The sequence below is a fragment of the Emydura macquarii genome, unplaced genomic scaffold (genome assembly GCF_026122565.2).
Source record: "Emydura macquarii macquarii isolate MOO-44397 ecotype Brisbane River unplaced genomic scaffold, CSIRO-AGI_Emac_v2 contig_2897, whole genome shotgun sequence".
NCBI lineage: Eukaryota > Metazoa > Chordata > Testudines > Chelidae > Emydura > Emydura macquarii.
The window spans coordinates 12261997-12284809 of NW_027133034.1; the positions used below are offsets into that span (position 1 = coordinate 12261997).

General features: G+C 40.6%; 1 protein-coding gene across 2 annotated transcripts in view; it reads left to right on the forward strand.

Annotated features, from left to right (window-relative positions):
- Positions 1-1480: 1480 nt before the first annotated feature.
- The window catches only part of ERCC6L2 (ERCC excision repair 6 like 2), a 103085-nt gene continuing 81752 nt past the window's right edge, over positions 1481-22813 (forward strand). The window contains exons 1-5 of one of the 2 annotated variants that reach the window (XM_067568599.1): positions 1481-1642; positions 2860-2974; positions 6911-7335; positions 13516-13635; positions 18981-19174. In XM_067568599.1, coding sequence (XP_067424700.1) covers positions 2956-2974; positions 6911-7335; positions 13516-13635; positions 18981-19174 — 758 coding nt within the window. In that variant the 5' untranslated portion in view covers positions 1481-1642; positions 2860-2955. Of the gene's footprint in view, positions 1643-2859; positions 2975-6910; positions 7336-13515; positions 13636-18329; positions 18528-18980; positions 19175-22813 lie in introns of those variants that run through there. The other variant, XM_067568600.1, reaches the window with a different exon arrangement.

Below are 22813 nucleotides of genomic sequence, written 5' to 3' on the forward strand. Positions count from 1 at the left end.
ATGGGTGCATCCCAAAGGACATCCTCTATGGCAAACTGGCATCTGGAAAAAGATCTAAAGGATGCCCAAAATTTGCGTTTCAAGGATGTGTGCAAATGAGACCTCAAAGAATTGGAGATGGATATGGATAACTGGATAGATCACACTCAGAACCGCAGCCTTTGGAAACAAGCGCTCAGTAAAGGTCTCCACAGCTATGAGGGGAAGCAGTCCAGCATAGCTCAGGAGAAAAGGGCTTGCGGAAGGCAGAGCCCAAAGGGTTGAAACGCTCCCTTTAAATGTGACAAATGTGGCAGCGATTTGTCTTTCTCATGTGGGCCTCTTCAGCAATAGTCACGGCTGCCATAAAATCAACTGATTACCTCTCCAGGGCGCATCTCCACAGTCTTTGGAGCCCGAAGGACGCCTCCTACTTTCAGTGTTATGCAACTGTGAGCGCTATGAGAAGATGCAAATACCCGACTTGAACAGCGAACGTTTTTACAGCACCGTCCTTTTAGCCTCTACCCTCCAATGAACCCCTCCAGCTAAGCGGTGTGACAAGGCACGTGGCTACTCCCAGACAGAGGGACTCCGCTCACGAGCAACGTGCTCGCCGGGTTAGGGGCCCTGCAGTTGAGGAACGTGCCAGCAGCAAGGCCCTGGAGGGGGATCACTTCACAGGGCTGGCTGCATCCCTGCAGAGGCGCCGGGAGGGAACCCACAGCCCAGCCCAGCCCAGCCCTGCGCTGCTTCGGGAGAACACGCGCGCGGCGCGAGCCACGCCAGAGTGAGAGCGGGGAGGGAGGGGACACTGCGAAACGTCACGTTATTGCTCCTGAAGGCAGCGGCGGACGCTCAACCCTTCTTCCGCGGCTGCGGTGCGGCGGTGCCTTTAAGAGAGAATCCCGTAGCGCCTCCTCATCTCGCGCGATGTTGTTTAGCTGTCTAGGCAGCTGGCGCCGCCCGCTGTACTGTTGTCGGTCGCGCCGCGCGCTGGCCTGGTCGGTGGCGGCTGTTTGTAGCAGAGCTGCGCGACGCCGGGTGAGGGAGGGGGCGCTGCGCAGGCAGCTGTCGCGAGGTCAGGCGGGGGCAGCGCATGTGAGGGGGGGAGGGAGGCGGGTGCTCGGCGTCTGTACCCCGAGTTCGGAGACGGGGACGGGAGCTGCCCGGGGGCTGGTCCCCACTGACCATGGCGGGGAGCGACCATGCCTGGAACAGCCTCCCGCCCCAGCCCTGGTCCCACGCACACCTCCGCCGCACCCCGCCGCACCCCCCTTCCCCCGCCAGGACAGTGAATGCGGGATTTGCAACTGACCAGCGCCAGTCAGACAAACACACCCCCCGGGCCAGGCCCCATCTCACGGGCAAGGGCTGCAAACCCTGCCCCTTTAGCCCCGCCGCCTCTTCACCCCACGGGCAGACCCTGCCCTTTAAACTGTTCTTTCACTATCAACACATGCCAACCAGTCCCCAATTCCATAGACGCCTCAGTAAACTGCCTTTTAAATACCCCAGTTCCAGAGGAAAGTATTTCCTGGTGTTTTAATATCCTCAGAAACAACACTCAGAGCAGGGATTATGCTATCTTCTCCCCTCCTCCCCCTCTTTTGCAAGAAAGTGACAGAGATTTGGGGCATATGCCGATCTTCTCCATGTGTCTGTAAATGAAATCCTGATATACTTTGGGAGATGGGAGTGAGGATTGAGGAGGTGTTATCCTGTCACTGAACATTTTGTTGCTTCCTAAACACAAGGTTTGATTTCATGATAAAGGGGAGGCGTGAAAAGAAGAGTGGGATTGGCTTCTTAACTTGGGGTAATACGGAAATAATTTAACAGAATGAATTTATATATAATGTAATAAAAGGGCCTAGTCCTGTATTACTTGTGCACACAGAGCATGGGTGCACAAGGAATGCAAAACTTGATCCTTAAAGTGTGTATGTGTTAGTGTAGCTTTCTCTTCAGAAATATTCACAAGTCTTTGTTAAATTGATTTCCCTTCAAATTTTAAATACCATTTTGACAAAGATAATATTTATTTTCACCAGATTTTAATGCTATTGCAACATATTTTTTATTTCCAAGCTGATCACACTGCCTCAGTTAAATTTTAGTGGAGGGCAGAGATTAGATAAATTTTGGTTTATGTGTTGAGATTACTTGTCCAGCTTTTTATTTATTTGGGTTTTTTTGTGTGTGTTTCTATTTGCCCTGTTTGTTCTATGTAGTCTTTATTTTCTGTTTTGTTAAAATCTAGTTAAAACTTGGTGTATGGTTTCTAAGAATAATTAGAGGTGAACTGGAAAGTTTTTATATGTTTAATTCCCAGTTTTAAATGCCTAGTTGTCTGATAATCTGTGCAGAAGAGATGTGTGTACTCTATTGGATACAATTCAGTTATTTCCTCTGTTTTTTATTTAAAAGTGGGAGTTTGCATGTGTATTAAAAGATGATTGAAACATAATGCTGTATAAGAAAAAAATCTATCAAGTACAAGAGTACAGATTTTTAGTAAATGATGTACCTTGGTATTTGGTATCCCTTGTAGACGAAAAGGTGATAAATCAGATGATTGGCATGGGCCTTGTTGATCATTGGACAGTTTTAACTTATTTATGTTCAAGTCTTTACAAATGTAGATAGTTACTCAGTGTGTTCTAGTATGGTAAAAATGCTTGCCTGGTTAGTGGATGTCATGAGTCTATTCCAGCCCAAGCATTTTATTTACAGAGGGCAGCTTACTAGGGTCCAAAACATAATGCATTGAGCGTATAGGAAGTAAGAACATCACAACAGGCTTTGAGAGTCCCATCTTGATTGGTGTTCTACCTCCAGAGTTGAGTGACTGGTTCCTTTTCCTTCCATCCGTCTTAGCATATGGAATGGGCTCACTGACTTCTCTTGTTATCATGGATGTCTGGATGTTCTAATTCATGGATGTCGCAAGTGCATATATGGTTATAAATTGAAATGTGTGACGATATCAGAGGTAAGTTATTACTTATTTGCCTTTCAGGTGTGGTTTTTGATTAATAAATATCTGCACAATGCTTTGAAGATGTAAAATGCAATACTATATAGTTACAAGTACTGTAAGGCTGTGCCTAAACACACAAATTATACTACTTTAAGTATACAGATATATAGAGCTGGTTGGAAATTTTTTTCTGTAGGAAAATGCCAATTCCCTAAAAGGTAAATGTTTTGAGGAAACATGTTGATTACAACAACTTTTTGGGGGGAAGAAGATGGGGGAGGGGGCAGAAAGCATTTTTATAAGATCAAAACATTATTTCAATTTTTTCTGAATGGGACATTTTGATTTTTCATTTTAAATTTTTTTTATAATATGAAATAAATGTAGAAATTGGAACAAAACAATTAGACTGACCCGAAACTAATGTTTTTGCTGGCAATTTAAAAACTTTGCTTTTGTTCCTACTTGTATCGTTAAAGTGGTTCAACTCCACAAGTATGGATGCAATTATTCTGGTATAAAAGTACTTATACTGGTACAGCTTTCTCATACAGAAAAGGAGAATAAGTTATATTAGCATAAGCACTTTGATATTGGTATACCTGTGCCCACACTCATGGAAGTACCAATATAAACCTTTTTGGTTTAAAAAAAAAATCACATTCTAATTATACAGGTATATAACCTGTGTGTGGACCAGACTTGAGTTAATCTGCAATGCTCATTGCATTTTTCACAACACTGCCACCTTGATTTTGTCAAGGTAGTGATTGTCTCTTGCCATTACTCTTGGCTGCCTCTTCTTTATATTGCTTATGCTCACTTGATTTGAATCTCTTTGTGGGAGTGACTATATCTTTCAGCACAGTGCTTTGCACAGAAGAGTGCTGATTCTGGCTAGAAATTGGAGTGCTACCACAATACATATAATGAATATTATTACTAAAATGTAACCCTATTCTATAGGCAGAATTTCTTCATTCACACTTGACTATTGACTTTTTTCTGGCTTTCCACTCTTTTTTTCCTGTAACTGGAAAAAATTGATTTGCTGGCTTAAAAATAAAGGGCTCTGTCATCTCAAATCACATTTTTAACTGCAAATTTTAGATTTATTTTCATTACATGGTACAGCTGAGATTACTGCAACTGAAAGAGATTACAGGATTCCCCCCCCCCCCGCCCCCTTTTCAGTTTTTGTACCTTTTAACAGCATGTTGTATATAGTCCGTTTCACTTCTTCGTTGGTTAGTTTCACTTCTAATTTTGCACACTAGCATGAGGACTCATACATTTTTTGTGGGGGAGTTTACATGCATGATCTTCCTCCAAGCACATGAATGTAACAGTAATGACGAGACAAAGATTCTAATCTTTCAGAGACTAGATATATTTTTCTATATTACTGTTTTTCATTTAATAAAATAAATTTGTAATCTATTTCTAATTTAATACATTTAAAAGAATTGTCCTGAAAATATATAGATTTCATAGGTGCCAGGGAAAAAGAGCAAGGGAGTGTGGTTAGGAGAGTATTACCTCTCCCGTTGGTTCTTGTGTTGAACCTGAAGAGGGGACCAGTAGATAGATTTCACCCCACCCTCAAAAACCTTTGTGGAGCCATATAAGAGAGCGCAGAAGCAAATGGATGGGTATTTTCATTACCCTGTGATGTTTGTGTTGGAGTCAGGGTAAGGACAAGTGCCCTGGAAGGTATCTTCCTGCTTCTCATTGCTGTACCTCACTGCCAGTCTCTCTACTTTTTGATATCTCCCACACAAATAGTTCAGATGCCTGTCTCTGTTAATGCTCATAATCCTTCCAAACAGTAACAGAGTGAAATTTAACATTGTTGTCTACAGGGTTCTTCTGCATAGTAGCCATGAAACCAATCAGTCTTAATTTCACTGCTACTGTTTAAGAGAACTGTGAGCACCAGAGGCAATGGAACGGAATGTCCACAAATTCAAGAAGACAGCACAGCATTAGTTCAGATTCATAAGGCTTTCTTTACAATTCTGATTTCAAGCTTTTCTAAAAAATATTTAGCATTCTATGGAAATTGATGGTTTTGGGACCTCTTCTTATCAAATTGCAAGTGGATTCTTCAAGCCCTGCTATACTGTTTTCTCATGCACTGCGGCATATTTGTGTTGATCCTAAATAAGAGCTTCTTTTCCTCTTTACTTGACTTCATGTTGAGAAATGAAGTGGGTACGGTAATATCTCTTAATGGACCAACTTCTGTTGGCAAGAGAGACAAGCTTTCTCTCACCATCAGGAGTTAGTTCCATCTCACACACCTTGTGACTCTAATATCCTGGGACCGCCATAGCTTCAACTACACTTCATGTTGATAGGCAAGATGATGATTATGCACTTTTATTTATGAAAGAAATCATTCATTATATCTACAGCAGTAAGTGTAAATAGTAGATCTCTTGTTGTCAGTAGATCGGACTAAATTATATTCAGCAGAATGTCTTTCTAACCATGCCATCCTGTCTGATTACTATTGGTCCCAAACCTGCAGAATGTTACACATCAGTGGCCACCTGTTCCTGTGTGGAGCTCCATTGAACTTGACATGGAACAACTTGTAGGACTGAGGCTTTAGTCCTTATTCTTTCATATATACCTCATTGCTATTTACATTATTCAGTTCTAGTAAAAACATCATAATTCTAGTGTGACTTTCATCCTAACCTTGTTATACGCAAGGCCCTTCATTATTGGTATTTACCAATTTTCCCCCCAAAATATCCAGGTGTTTTTAAAAAGCCAGTATAAAAGGTTTTACTGGGGGCTTTTTCACCTGAATTTTGGATTTTTTGGCACTCGGGAATTTTTCACAGGGCACGTAGATGGGACAGCTATGAAAGACCAGTGAGGTCAGGAGGGTGCTCTCTCTGGCAGGGATGTCAGTACTCATAGAGCCCTGCATGGATACAAAATTTGTATATCCATTCATTCTGTGATCCGAAGAAATGGCCAACCACATTTGATATCCGCAATCTGTGGATGTAAAGCAGAAATCTGCAGATTTGCAGGGTTCTCCTCATGGGGTGCAGCCTTCTGCTCCGCTCCTGACCTGGTCCTTCAGCACAGCACCATTCTGCTTCCTCTGTGCTGTGGGGGAGTGAGAACCGCCAGGAGCTGGCTTCTGGCAGCTGAGACTACCCACCCACTGCAGCGACAGGCCTGCAGGGGGCAAAACACTCTACCCTGTGAGTACTGCCCCTCCTGGACAAAGCCCATTCCTTCAGTGTGGAAGTGAACATCAAAGGGCTGGGCTCAGGAGGGGGCTATGTCTGCCAGGGGAAGCAGATGGAACTCCATGCAGGTGGTCTTGGCTGCTGGGACCAGGCTTAGTGCCCATCTTGCTCCTCCACTGTGCAGCTGTATCAGCCTGCCCCAGGACACAGAGCCCTATCTGTTTCCCCTGCTGAACAGAGTCTGACCAGGGGAAACAGACGGGTCATGCTGAAGGGCTGTCAGGGTCAGGAGGGCACTCTGGCAGGAAGGCCGGTATTCATGGGGTGCAGCCTTCCGCTGACCTGCTGTCCACTTCTGGGGCAGGGAGTGAGAAGGATAGGGAGCCAGGTCCTGGCAGTTGAGACCTCCTGACTGCTTCAGGGAATGGAAAGCTTCCTCAAATGCTATATGGTGAGTACTGGGCACCCCTCCCTAGCACTTGCTGCCTTTTTGTTGTTTTTTACAGATTTTCTCCCATTTGTAAAAATTTTAAATAAAACCAGATAAATTTCCAGGATACTTATATACATAAAAATAAAAAATGAAGGGCATTATTTATACGTATTTTATCAGAATAGTTTTAATAAAATATTTTGAACAGTGTTAACAAAAGCATAATTAGACCTAGCACTTTTTTCACAAAGTTTGTAACATCACCTTTTTTTTGTGTGTATTGTGTTTTGTTTGTTTTAGACAGGTGGTATGCTGGAGAGAAGTGTCTTGCCCCATCTCCTGAAAATGGGAAACTGTGTGAAGCCACTATAAAGTCAGTTGAAATGTACAAGAATGGGAAATCATTTGCAGTTGTGTCATTTTTGGGGTCTGAAGAAAAGAACATATTAATAACGAAACTCTGTAAAGCCAAAGCTGGTAAAGATCCCCAGAAAAGCTTAATATTTGATGATGAAGATCTGGAAAAGCCTTATTTTCCTAACCAAAGGATTCCATTTCCTGCAGTTGCTTTTGAGTTATCTGCAGATGGGGACTGTATCCCTTATACAATTAATAGATATCTGCGTGATTATCAAAGGAACGGTGTTCAGTTTCTTTATGAACATTATGCTCATAAAAGAGGGTGTATTCTTGGAGATGACATGGGACTTGGAAAAACTATACAGGTATTTTGTCATCTTAAACTATTGGTTCAGATATAACTATGGGCTTTTGCTCTATGAAATAAGGTATATAAAAGGGTTAATGATTTTTTAAATGGCCTATTTAAGAAATTATAATTGTATATCTAGCTAGAGTCCCATTGTTTGTCTTATATTTGAGGTATTTTGCAAATTACTCCCTGTACATCATAACAAGTGATTATAAATGGTGCTTTATACTTCTGACATGCACAGGGTGGCTTAAGTTGTTTTTCACTTGTTGTCTAGACCATAAGAGTTTTGTGCTGCTCTTGAAAAGTACTACAAGGTTCCTCCAAACCTTGAAGATCCTAGCTAGATTAGTTCTGTAAGATCCAAGATGTTTCATTTCATTGTTGTCTCCCAGTCAGAAATGTGTTTGATTTAGGCTACTATTCTTACAAGTAAAGATGAGATCTAATGTTAATGCAAATCTGTTTTGGATCAGCAGGGTTGAATGATTCAGTCAAAATGAGGACATTTTTAGGCTGGAAGGAAGTTCTTAGTTCTCTTCTTTTTATTTAGTTAGTGGGTTTAATCCTATAATATCTAATATTTATGCGCCCTTCCAGAATGAGAAATATATCACCCCCCATGTTCACTCCCCCATTGTCTAATTCCATCCACACTGCTGTAAAGTCCCTCCCCGCCCCCAGCCTATGGGAACATTAACTGAGAATTTTCTTTACTCACTTTAGCATTGTCTCACATTGTAACATAAAAACTTTTCTCTTTAAAGGGGAGCATAAAATTATGTGTAAATTGGGCAGCGTCTCCCTTGGGGGAGTATTTATAGGTGTACCAGACAATGTGTCTTCTCCTCTTGGTGCTGTATCATTCTCAGTTTGACTAAAAGTGAACTGTTTGTTTGCCTAGTGCTGCACCTGTTCTTGTCCAACTTTCTTGTTAATATCAGGTTGAAAGCAAAGGGAACTAATCAGATGCACTCAAATACAGTAGATGTAGAAGTATTTTTGTGTTGTAAACTGCAAGTATCTCATACAACCTAATTTAAAAAAAAATTCCAAAGATATTTGACAGTCAATTTCAATACCAAACTAATATTTAAATAACCATTTTGGGTTTCTGCAGTGTGTCATTTTTCACTTGACTTGTGTCAAAGTTATGTAGGTAATGTTCTTTGACATCCTGCTCACTCTACAAATTCCTCTCAAAGGAGAAGGAATACCAGCAATAACACATGTTCACTATATTGTGACACATTATTGTGTTTTTAGTTTATATTTTAAAAGATAAAGTTCTTAAACTTTTTTCTTAACCTTAATCAATCTGTTTAACTCTACAATACCATCTAAACAACGGAAAAACTAATTTTAAATCGCAATGTCATTGATAACTATAATGAAAAGTATCAAGATGAATTTAAAATTTTACCTCTGCATATAAATTGCTAGAATACTCCTTCAGATAAACAAGGCATAGACTATTTTAGAGAGCAAGTTTCTTAGAAACTCAAATATCAAGCATTTTGCCCACAAGATTGGAGCACATAGATGAGGTTGGGTGATAGTAAGTGGCGTACTTGCTTTGCTGTAGTACGGAATAGTTAATTTATTATGAAGGGATAGATCTGCATCGCTTGTTTCCCAACTGATTGCATGTAGTTGTTTGGAATTGTAATATGTGAGATTTTCTAATTGTTACATCAAGTTTGAAGGAGATGGTATCATTAAAAGAGTATTTTACATATTAAAAAAAATCAGTCTTTATACTCTGCAGCTTCAGCTGCAAGAAATGCAGTGCATATGAAAATACAAGAGAGGCAGGAGACTCACTTATTTGTGTAGAAAACACATTTTGAAACAAATAAGTATTATGTATATTAAATCACTTCAATTAACCACTTAGCACATCAGTTAACCTAATTTACAGTGCTGTAAAAATCTTCTCATGCTTGTATATATGCTGAGCTTCCCATCCCTGTCTCAAACTACAGTGTGGTTTCTGGAAGATGGCTGGGATGCCTTTAGGAAACACTAATGCAAACAGTGGGTGACATGGGAGTGAGGTTTTTTTTCCATTTCTTTGAGGACTTTTTTTTTTTTAATCATAATCAGGAGATGTTCAAAAACACTATTGCAAATGTTTCCCCTTGCCTTCCATATTGGCCAATGGGAAATATTACTACAGTGTTTCCCAGACTCCAGAATATAGTGTAAGTTGCTGACTGACAATGTGTAAGGAAAGAACCTCTAACTCTTTCCTTGTCAGCATAGGGAAGGATGTCTGTAAAAATGCTTTCCCAGAATAATAATTTGGTCTGTCATTTCAGGAATGAAATGCTATGCTGTCCTATGACCAATCCAGAGATTAGATTGCAGATTGGAACACTTATTCTGGTTGATTTTATTCTTTTGGGGTTTCTTTGAGGCTTAATTTAAACTTTGTTCCATAATGAATAACTTGGTTTCTTTAAATGATTTGTTAAACTTCTATTTAAGACAGTTTATTTTAGCAACCCCCTGCAGTGCTGATATAGCTAAGAAACTCTTAACATTTCTTAAACTTCCCTTTTCAAAAAGTAATTCAGCCTAAAAACTCATTTTGATTTGTAACATTGCATACAAATTCTCAAGATGACAATTAATTTCTCCATTAAATTTCATTTAAATGAGTTGAGCTCGGTTTTATTTTCAAGGTGCGGGTTTGGATATGGAATATTTTATTAACTAGGAAATACTGCTGTTTTTTAATAACATGAACATGAAGGAGGCACTGCAGTAGGTTAAATTAGCACATTAAAGCCCCAATCCTGCAAACTACTCTGAATAGGTGGACCTCTGCACTTAGTAGATCCCCACAGAAGTCAAAGGGACAGCATGGGTATGAAGGTCTGCCCATGTGGAGCAGTTTGCAGGATTTGGTTTTAGGAGTGTAATGTTTAAACCTGATGAAGTCTTGAATTGCTGAACAACTGTTTAAACTCCTCCTTCCCCCTCCCCAAACATATTATCCTCGAGATTACATAGGGCTGTCGTGTCTGATATAAATTTAAAAAATTCATATTTCAGGCAGCCACTTCCTTGATCCATATGGCAGGCAGGATTACCTTCTGTTATACCATAGTCACAGTGGGAGTGGGCTATGGGCAAAGTGCAGGCTTAATTGTAAATGTCCTTACATTTGTGCATTTACCCCTGCTCTACACTGACCTGGCGATTCGGCGGTAATCGACGGCAGTTATGCAAGCTACGCAGAGTAGCTTGCGTAACTCCCGTCGACTGCTGTGCTTCCTTTCTGCGCGATATCTTCACTGCACTGCGCCGCAGTGCTACGCTACTTGAGGGGGTGGATTTGCTCAGTCGACTTCCTGATCAATTGAGCGGGTCTACGCTGACCGCTCAATCGATCCAGAAAGATCGATCTGGCGGCGGCGACTTTGCCGCCGTCAGTATAGACATACCTTTAATGTTAAAATAACATTATTTTAACTTACCTTAGTGGTGTCCCTAAATATGAAGAAATAATTTTATTTACTGATTTTCTTTATGGAGACAGGGGTGGTGCTGGTGGATGTGGTGAGTAGCAAGATCTTTATTCTTTTTCCAGCGCACCTTGAAAAGAGGCTAAAAACAAAGTTAGACTGGAAGAGTGAATAAAGTTTGAAGTTTTTACTTTTTCCTAATTATTTTCTTAAACTTGTGACCACCTAAGTAGTTGTGCTGTAATATAGTTATTGCAGCGCGTTCTAAGGAATGGCCATGTCTGTTGTAGCAAGACAGATTTACAAAGTAATTTATGTATGTTTATTTTACAGAGTTCAAACTATATTGTTTCTTGAGGTTGTCTCCCCTATCTATCTGTGATGAGATGTCTCAGACAAAAGTGAAATGTTTTTGGCTTCAGTTCCCTCTCTTTATGCTGCTGATTCTCCAGTTTGCTTCCTGCTTCAATTGAAGGAGCAGCAGATTTCTCTGACAGATTTGTCCTTCCATAGTTACCAACATGTGAAAGTTTGATAGGGATAATTCTTCAAAATTCTCGAGGTTGTTGTTATTTTCTGGGGAATTTCAGTTTATGCTTGAAAAGGTTAAAAAAATTTCCCACCACCAGGCTACTAAAACCCTAAAATTCACTGATATGCCTGCTAACTTTCAGCAGCTCTCTTGCCCACTCAGTTTACATGAAAAATAGTGCCTAAAATTCTATTGCCTTTTTTGACCTCTGTGGCAGCTTTCTATTCTGCTGTCCCACATGGTGGCTTGGCCCTTTTCTGCCCTATCCACCTCTATCCTTTGCAGGTTTTTTCCTGGCAGTTCAGCATTCTTTGTTGGCTTTCTCCCTCCACCCTTCCCTGTTGGCTACCTTCTTCTCTCAGTAGTGCTGACAGCTTTAGCTCTGTCCTGCTATGAACAGCTGTGAGGCAGCTGTAAAGGGAAGGGACTGGAGCTGGCTGCTGCTGTGAGCAATAGAGGAACTGCTGAACTTCTAAAAGATGAACACCGCAGTGGCAAAACAATTGTTTCTTGCTGCTGCACAGTCCCTGGGACACCATGCCATGGGTGGCTTTTAAAAATGTGATTGTTGTGGCCAAACTGCGTGTCAATTGCTGTGCTTTTGCCTTCTGTTTGTTCTGGATGACCACAGAAGTGTAGCCCCAAGTAGCTCAGACTGGGAGTCTAGTCTACTACAGAATGCTGCAGTGTATTTACCCACATTACCCCAAGCCATGCACATTCCAGTCTGAGAGAGAAGCTGAAATCAGCAGATAATGAGTTTCAACTTAACAAGGTGACCTTGTTGTTCTTTAGGCCCTGAATTCAATGGAGAAAGCTAATCCTGTTGCTGGCCTCAGAGTAGGAAGAGCCAGGACTCTATCCTGGGAAGTAGTGACTCTGAGAAAGACTTTGGGATCATTATGGATAATCAGCTGAATGTGAGCTGCAGTACAACACTGGCCGAAAGGACTAATCATGTAATCCTTGGATGCAAGAACAAGGAAATATCAAGTAGGAGTAGAGATGTTATATTACATCTGTATTTGGCACTAGTGCAGCTGCTACTGGAATACTGTGTCCAGTTCAGGTGCTCACAGTTCAAGAAGGATGATGCTAAACTGGAGAGAGCTCAGAAAAGAGCCACAAGAATGATTAAAGGAGTGGTTTTCAACCTGTGGTCAATGGACTCTTGGGGGTCTACAGACTATGTCTAAGATTTGCAAAGGGGTCCTCACCTCCATTCGAAATATTTTAGGGGTCTGCAAATGAAAAAAGATTGAAAGCCACTTGACTAAAGGATTTGAAAACATGCTTTATTGTGAGTGAGCTCCTTGAGTCTGTCTATTCAGCTTAACAAAGAGAAGGTTAAGGAGTGACTTGATTACAGTCTTGAAGTACCTACATGGGACCCCAAAATTTGATGGTGGGCTCTTCAGTCTAGCAGAGAAAGATCTAACAAGATCCAATGGCTGGAAGTTGAAGCTAGACAAAGGTAGGCTGGAAATAAGGTGCAGATTTTTAACAGAGAGGGTAATGAACCACTTGAACAACTTATCAAGTTGTGATGGAATCTCCATCACTGGCAATTTTTTAATCAAGGTTGAATGTTTTTTCTAAAAGACATGCTGTCGTTTAAACAGGAATTAATTCAGGAGCGTCTTATGGCCTGTTATACAGGAGGTCAGACCAGCAGATCATAGTGGTCCCTTCTGGCCTTATCTATGAAATATAGAAGAGTACATATTAATAGGATTGGGCAGCCATCAGTTTAAACCCTTCCTTTCTCTTCCCAAAGGAAACTTTGGACTGAAGTTTCAGGTGGACTAACCACATCTATGCTGCTTCTGTTTTCTCATTCAAGGACCCTATTTCCTCCCTTCTTTGCAAAGTTCCCAGGTGTGCCCCCTCCAGCATTTCTCCCTAGCTTCCTGCACTACACCTACTGTATTTTTCAGGGATCTGTTTTCTTTCTTCACCCATTAGCAAACATTCTAGCCTTGTAAGCCCTTTTTTCCATCTGGTCAAGGGTATATGATTCTACAGAAGAAGGAAATGAGTTTATACATATCTCAAGAATGAAGTCAACAAAAGTTGAGGATTCTTAGTACCTTCCAGGGTAGTGCACTGAATGTCTACTGTCTGAAGGACATATTCATATTTTGTTAAATTTTCTGTATGATGACTGTAAATTGCATTCTTTCTCTAGGTCATTTCATTTCTGGCTGCAGTACTACACAAAAAGGGAACACGTGAAGATATTGAAAACAATATGCCGGAGTTTTTACTGAGGACCGTGAAAAAAGAACCAATATATATCCCCCAAAAGGTACAGATTTTAAGTGATTTAGATTTACAGGTATATTTTTTTGTAACAAAAGGTGGTGCTGTTTTTTAAAAAATAAAGTTTACTTGCACTGCAAAAAATGTGCTTGCCTATACCATTTTTGTGGTGTTACTAGTTTGCATATGGAAATAGAGATCTTTATGGATTTTTTGATGCGAGTCAGCTTCCAGTTTTTTTAAAATAGAGAGTGCAGTATGTAGTCTAGCATTTATTGAACTATACTAAAATGTGAAAATTCACTAGTGGCAGGATGAAGCTAATTGTGTGAGTAGGTTGGGAAGCCATTGTCAGTGAAAGGAAAATTAAATGTTATATAATTATACTTCAATATATAGTATATTGCATACAGAAACTGTTAAAAGAATGTTATTTAAATTGCAAAGTCAAGTAATCAAAAGTTAGGAAATGCTAGTGTAATCTTAACTCGAAAACCACAATGTGATCATAAGACCTATAAGCAATGCAAGCAAGAGAAGGAAAATGGTGACTTTCAACAGTACATATCAGGAGAACTTGAGTGTGATTTCATGAGACAATGAAAAAGTACTTCTTCAGCCTGAGGGCTTTCCCTCTGATGAATTTCAAAGACCTGCTGCAAATGATGGAGATTTTAGAGCATCTCAAAAAAGATTGGAAGAAGATAATAAGAACATGAGACTAGCCATACTGGCTCAAACCAATGGTCCATCTAGACCAATATCTTGTCTTCCGACAGTGGCTAATACCAGGTGCTTCAGAGGGAATGAATAGAACAGATAATCAAAAAGTGATCCATCCCATTGGCTGTTCCCATCCTCTGGCAAACAGAAATCCCTGCCTATCCTGCCTAATAGCCATTGATGGACCCTAGCCTCCATGAACTTATCTAGTTCTTTTTTGAACCCCGTTATAGTCTTGGCCTTCACAACATCCTCTGGCAAGGAGTTCCACAAGTTTACTGTGTGCATTGTGTAAAGAAATACTTCTTTTTGTTCATTTTAAACCTGCTGCCTATTGCCTAGTTTTTGTGTTATGAGAAGGAGTAAAACACCTCCTTATTTACTTTCTCCCCACCAGTCATGATTTTATAGACCTCTACCATATCCCCTCTTAGTCATCTCTTTTCCAAGCTGAAAAATCCCAGTCTTATTAATCTTTCCTCATATGGAAGCTTTTCCATACCCCTCATCATTTTAGTTGCCCTTTCCTGTACCTTTTCTAATTCCAGTATATCTTTTTTGAGATGGGGCGACCAGATCTGCACATAGTATTCAAGATGTGGGCATACCATGGATTTATAAAGAGGCAATATGATATTTTCCGTCTTATCTGTCCCTTTCCTAATGATTCCCCACATTCCGCTAGCTTTTTTGACTGCTGCTGCACATTGAGTTGATGTTTTCAGAGAACTATCCACAGTAACGCCAAGATCTTTTTCTTGAGTGGTAACAGCTAATTTAAACCCCATCATTTTTATGTGTATAGTCGGGATTATGTTTTCCAATTTGTATTACATTGCATTTATCAACATTGAATTTCATCTGACCTTTATGTTGCCCAGTTTTGTGAGATCCCTTTGTAACTCTTCACAGTATGCTTTGAACTTTTATCTTGAATAGTTTTTTATCATTTGCAAATTTTGCTACCTCACTGTTTACCCCTTTTTCCAGATCATTTATGAATATGTTGAATAGTATTGGTCAATAATAGAAAGTGCTAGGCAACTTAAACGTAGGGATGGCTATCGGCTTCTCCTATAATCACTGTTTGAAATTGTCTTTTGGTGGCTCAAAATGACATTGTATTTGTGAAATGTCCATAAACTATAAATGTTGAATGCAAGATGACATGGTGATGATAATTGTAGAAGTGAGGCTATATGATTCCCTGTATAATCTGATATAATGTTAGCAAATGGATAAATTATGTAAAAGTTTATTTTAAATGTAAGATACACTTCCAGATGCCTTGTGATCCTATATTTCAGGACCCATGTGATTTTTCATTTGATTGAGGTGATTAAGTTGCAGGAACCATCTTAAACCAATAAACCTTTTATTTACATTTTTAAACACTTTTATAAATATTTTTAATGGTTGGTTCATGGAGCCATCTTCTTCTCAGGACTAAATCAGCTGCAACTTAAAATGGTGGATTTTATGGGCCCCATGTTCATATAATCATAGAAGATTAGGGTTGGAAAGTACCTCAGAAGGTCATCTAGTCACCCTACTCAAAGCAGGACCAACCCCAACTAAATCATCCCAGCCAGGGCTTTGTCAAGCCGCACCTTAAAAACCTCTAAGGATAGAGATTCCACCACTGCAACCCATTCCAGTACTTCACCACCTTTCTAGTGAAAATGTTTTTCCTAATATCCAACCTAGACCTCCCCCACTGGAACTGGAAACCTTTGTGTCTAGTTCTGTCATCTATTGCCTTTGAGAACAGCCTAGCTCCATCCTCCTGGAACCCCCTTTCAGGTAGCTAAAGGCTGCTATCAAATCCCCCCTCATTCTTCTCTTCTGCAGATTAAACAAGTCTAGTTCCTAATGCTAATTTATATATAATTCTGTAGCAGGTGTCTTTTGATACTTTTATTTGTATCAATGTGTATGGAACCAACATAATAAGTGGAAGCTGGATAATATTTTCAGTTTCACTGGTTCATGAGTTGAGGGAGTGGAATATCTCTAGAGTCTATAGAAAGAGAGCATTTAACACATACAATTAACATTCTAAATTATACCTGTCAATGACATAGCTGCAGAGAGCTAAGAAAAATTACTTTTGAATTGCCTGTTTTGGTGTTACTTTAATTCTCATTTGAGGATTTTTCCCATGATGAATTTGCATGTCACTTAAAAATCAGTGTTTTGGAAGCCTACTGTATGCTGTAGTTTTAGAAGGTGGAGTTCAAGAAACTTTGTTTTATAGTTCAGTTCCCTGGAAAGAAAGAGAAGAGAGAGAGAGAAATGATGACAAAAGTATCAATGGTATACAATATGCAAGTAACCCTTAATTCTTTTTTGAGTGCTGTAAAAAAGTAAAATGTTGTTGTTCGAAATGAGCCTAAGAGACATGCATTTATTCTTAAAGTTCTGATTGGCCAAAATAATGTGCTAAATGGAAACTTTTCAATATCTTGCTCATGAGTTGGTCCCATAGTCCTTTGAATAAGCATTTGTAATGGGACTAGGATTATAAAAGATTGTGATTAATGATACTTCATGTTTATATAGTGCTTTTTAATCTGTGTATTTTAACCATACTTGAGAAGTGCTTTAATTTAGTATTGTTCCCATTGTACAGATGAGAGAAAACTGAGGCACAGAAGCAGGGCTGGATTAACTCTCCTGTGGGCCTAGAGCTATTAGATTGTGTGAGGCCCCTTACAGCAGTGCTCTGGGGACTGGGGAGCACTCAGGTCGTCTGGGGCAGAGCAGCCAGCCTGGGGACGAGGAGGGCCAGTGCTGTGGTGCAGTGTAGGCCAGCGGCACTCCAGGGGCTGGGAGGGCTTGGGCCAGAGGCGCTCTTGGGGCGGGGCAGGCTGGTGCTGTGACTCAGCACGGGCCAGCAGTGCTCCAGGGGCTGGGAGGGAGTGCTCTGCCCAGGCCTGCGGCAGACTGGCCAGCCCGGGGACAGGCTGGTGCTGTGGCGCGGCACGGGTCAACAGTGTTCTGGGGGCTTGGAATGCTTCCTCGGGCCGGAGGCGCTCTGGGACCTGGGGCAGATCGACCAGCTTGGGGGTGGGACAGGCCGGCGCTGTGTCGCAGCGTGGGCTGGCGGGTGGTGGCACTCTGAGGGCTGAGGCAGACTGTCCAGCCTGGGGCCAGGTTAGGTCCGCACCTGGTGCTGGGCACTCTGGGAGGGGGGCTGCTGGGGCGCGGGACGGCCAGGGTGAGTTGGGACGGGGCAGCGGTGGGGCATGGTTCTGTGGGCGCTCCAGCACTGGGGTCACCCGGCCAGCCTGGCTGGTGCTCGAGCTGCCCAGGGCGGGTCTTTGATGGGAGAAAGGTGGAAGGGGCGTGGCTTTGGGTGGAAGGGGCAGGGCTGGGGGCTAGCCTCCACGAATTCGTGGTTCACCAGCCAGCTGCCTGGATTTATGTTTGTGGGCCCCCCTTAGCCTGAGGCCCTGGGCTGCAGCCCCTAAAGCCCCTGCATTAATCCGGCCCTGCGCAGAAGTTAAGTGATTTTTCAAGATGTCACAATCAGGAATAGAACCTAGTCTCCTGTTTCCCAGTCTTCTGTCCTATCCAGTGGCATATACCAATTAGAAGCTGTATGTTTCTTTTTTACAAAAGGCATGTACATGTAGTAATACAGAGTCCTTATTCTTCCCTTAAGACACACTTATTAAATATAAAACAATACAGAGTCTGTTTAATTTAAAGGTAAATTTGAAATACGTTATTAAACAAAAATTCACAGTTGAATCCACAGTATATCTACTGTATTGGAATATATGCATAGAACTAAAATACATTTTGTAAAAAGATTGAAATCAACTATCTACCAAGAACAGTTTTGGTGTTACGCATTTTCTGGCAAGGGTTAATATTGCTAATGCTTAGATACATTTTATAAAAAACAAAATGTGAATCAATATCGGTCTGCTGAGGCTAGTTGTAGCAAATATAGTTAATGGACTAATTGTATAATTCTGAAGCAGGTGTCTTTTGATTCTTCAGTTGTATCAATTCGTAAGAAAGACGACTGTGGTTTAGTGGAATGTGCAAGTAGACAGAAGACGCAAAACCTATATTCGATTGTTGGCTCTGCCATTAATTAACTTTGTGACATCGAACAAGTTACTGAATCACTCTGCCTGTTTTCCCATCTGTAAAACATTTTGTGATCTATGGATGCAAATACCAAAGAAATGGAAAGTGATGGTTGGTGTTTTCCCTATCAATATGCAGTCATTTTTTTTTAAAGTTCTTGCGTTTCATTAGTTTTATTCTCACTGTCCATATGAAATAGATTTCTTGTAAAGTTTTACAGTATAACTTGAGTAACTACCCTTATTGGCTTTGAAGGCATATTCTTTCTGGGGACCATTTTATTGAAGGTTTCCTCTCATGTCCATAAATAAACTCAGATTACTTTACTTTTATGAGTTAGTCATCTAATCTTCTTTCCAGATTCTTCTGTTTTCTGCTCAGGTCACATAACTCTAAGCAAATAATAAATACCATTCATGTAAAATGATAAAATAAAATTCAGACTTTTAAATTCCAAAATAATGCTCATTATTTTGACTTTTGCATGACTGTTTTTGGTAAAATGTTTTTGACGTGGGTTCTGCAGCAATATAAATGACAACTGTTTTTTGTTTTGTTTTTTAGACTTTCCTAATAGTGGCTCCTCTATCTGTGCTTTATAACTGGAAGGATGAGTTGGACACTTGGGGCTATTTCAGGGTCGCTATTTTACATGGCAGTAGAAAGGACAGTGAACTGAGTCGCATAAGGCAGGGGAAGTTTGAGGTTGCTCTAACAACATATGAGACGCTTCGCCTATGTTTGGATGAACTTAACCGGTAATGTAATATTTTCTAACTTTCATTTGTGCAAACGTTATTTTTTGTAACAGTCTACTGTGATTTGATTTTAAATTTTTTGACAACTATTTAAATCCTGTGGACCTGATTTATTTACTGTTAATTCTAACTCTTCACTGGAAGGTGAAATGAGGAGATACAGTATATCTGTATCCAGTGAATTTGCCAAACAGAATCTCTCTTTCTAAGGGGTAACCTCCAAGAAGATAACTATTGGAATGATAGCTGTATTAAATGTTGAAATGTCAGGCACACTAGTCTCTTCATCTATATAATAGGATTCCAGGATTGTCACTTTGAAGCCTAAAATTTGTACAGGGTCATTGTGAAGTGATGGAAACAGCTACAAGCATGGTTGAGAGCTCTTTTTATTCAGCATATCACAAGATTGAATAATCACAGGGATTTGCAATCTGTTTACTGTCCAGTTTTTAAGTTTTCAGCCATTTTGACTTTACGAATTACATCCACGTGATGTACGGACAAAGTAAGGCATGTATTTATGCCATGCCAAGAGTCCTAGACCATTGTGATATCAGAGTTAATATCTACGCGTAATTAACATGCAACAGTTTTATTGGTTGTATGAGGAAGACTGTCCAGATGATTGATTACTGGGTCCAACTGCCACAGTTCTTCAAAACCACTCACACAACAACACAACCCAGCACACACAGTAACCCAAAAAACACACAGCCCCCACCGCAGCGCACACACTTCATTTGCCACCTGCACAAAGATCCCATCACAACACAACTCACGTGCAAATCAGCACAAACCTCCCAGTATTACACACACATTTCCCCCAATCTCACTCATATTTTCTGGGAGAACCAGATGGAATGTTGGAGTCAAAGGTTTTGTAGTGGCTGGAATGTGACAGTTGATCAGAGGAGGTGGGAGTGACAGCTATGTGGGGTAACAAAGTTGTGCCTCCTGACAAGCAGCAGCTCTATGCACAAACTTTGGAGAACATGTATTTTTTAAGTTCTCAGACATTTTGATTTTACGAATTGCACAATGCCAAATCCTCAGACACAAAACCCTCACACAAATGAACACAGTCAGTTGTCATTCACCACCCATACATCTCAACACAGTCTCCCAGCACACACCCCTCAGACACAACTCAGTACAAATCTCCCAGCACACACAATAACCCCAAACATAGATAGCACTTCACTGCAGCAAATGCTCTTCATTCGCCACTTGCACATATCAACACAAGATTTTGCAACACAACGCATACACTCGCCTACTCTGTGTCCTACTTGCCATAAACTTGAATGGCAAAGCTGCGGGTCATCACTAGTAATACAATATGCATCTGGGTTACATAACCCTGTTGCATGACAGAGGTCAGTGTCCACTATTAGTGGACCATGCTTTAAATTGTTTCATGGACTATAGTTTCTCAACCTGTGGTATGGTACGCGAGATACAGGCAGGAGGTATGTGGCGAAAAACCCAGTGAAGGGAGGCGAGCAACAGCCACCAACTTCTGGGGAAGCCGCTAGTGCCTGCTCATACCTCACAAGTTCCTGCCTGTGTGAGGAAAACACCACGTGACCTTGCCATCACGCCATAGTGATTGGCTGGCATTGACCTTTGCTCCTATATGGAGGAAGGAGGGGAGAAACAGCAGGGGGTTTTGTGATTTCCCACAGCCACACAGCACTGAAGAACTCAGAACTCTCCTGCTTTACGAGAAATACAGTCCAACGTTAAAGGGGGAAAAGATTGTATTTCTCAGAGTGGAAAATTGAGTGTTGGGGTACTTATTAAAATTTTCATAAATTAGGGGGTACTTGCAACTTAAAAGGTTGAGAAACACTGTCATGGACAACCCACCCTCTCATCTGTGATCTCACAGACAGCCTGACCGCCTATATTTTTGTGGCAACTACAGCAGTTGCCTACATGGAAAAGTAATGTTAGGATGCTATTTAATATGTATTTAGCTGTCTTTCAATGCAGTTTAGCAAAGAACTCTTCAGACTGCCCCCCCCCCCCCCCCCCCCAGCCAGTCCTCCCAGTAGGTGAACTGGTGTACAGTGCAAATAGTTGACACAGTGCAGTGCTTTTTACCAGGTTTCGTTGGTCCTTCAATTCAGGAAACTTCAAGTGATAGGTATATTGTAATGTGTGTGTTTCTTAATACCCAGTGGAACTTTATAGAATTTGAGGTCTGACTGCAGATCACATGAGGAATCCAGCTTTCCTAATTCTCTGCTTTAGTTCATGAGTACAGTCAATCGAGCAAGTCAGCATTGATTGTTTAAAAACTAGAGAACTCTCAGTACAAACTTGCTGACAGCTTGACATGGTCTTTAGTTTAAACAGGTGGGCTCACCTTTGAGACTTGATAACAATTTAGCTCGAATCATAGCTGAAGAGATCCCTATGGCTATCTGTGTCAACCTAGTCTTGTCTAAAATACTATGTTTGCAGCAGAGATGAGAGGGAGGATAAATCTCTACCCACATGCATGAGCATAAGGAACTATTAGTTGAAATTACTTGGTTACTTTCAAATATACTCATTCCTGCTCCTACTTCGGTTCCTAGCCATGGTTTTATCTCTTGCATTCTCTTGAGAAGATCTGACTTTTCTTACAGTAGATTTTGAGATGTAGGAGACTAACATGGACTACTTGATTCAGAGTATTTCGGTAGTACTGAAGGTTCATTCTTAAAAATAGCTTAATCTAAAATAGGTTTTGTTTAAAACGGGGAAAAAAACTTGATATTTTAAAATATGCCTGCTTCATTTGCAGCTTCTTGATTTATTAAAGTAGTGTCAAACTAGAAGTGTATGTATTTTGAAATTGCTCGAAATATCATTATTTTGTAGCACTACCTGGTTTATAAATCTGAACTTAAATAAAACTCTGGGGGCTGGATGACTCAGTATTAGTAATGTGATATGAATCATTTCACCTCTTGGTCATGAGGTTTTATTTGTTCCAGACTGATAGTGACCAAAAGTTGTTACTGTGCAATGGCTGCTCATGTTGTTCAGATTCCTTTTGGAACAGTTGTTCACAATTCCCTTGCTGCTAGATATGCAGCTTTCCCTTCTCCCTCCCTCCAACCTTCTAACCAGTCCCCAAAGTATCATTGACAGTAGAGATACCAAAGAGAATGAACAATCCTGTCATCCCTACAATTGATCCCTTCAAGTTATGTTTCAGACCCTTATAAAGATGCTTTCCCTACCGCTGCTACTTGTGCTGTACCTGTTATGTGGGGAAAATGAAAGACTTCGTTAAGGAGGGTTTTCTATCTGCTACCTTTTTATAAGTGTTAAATTAACTTTTAAAAAAACTTTTTTAAAGTGCAGTTAGTGGTGTTAAAAGTTGATGGATTAATAATCCCAGAGATGGACAGTCTTTCTCTTTCACAGAATAGGTGTAGCACAAGTGGCAATAGTTCATATTTTTGGCCACAAAGCCTTGTCTGTGTGCTTCAACCCTGGCTGCTACAATGGGTGGCTGAGCTAGCTGTTGTTTGGAACTAGCCTAATTTCTAGTCATAGCAAAGTAAAAATAAACTGTATGTAAACGGATGAATGTAATCAAATTCTCTTCATGCAAGCTTAAAAAACTTGATTAGTACA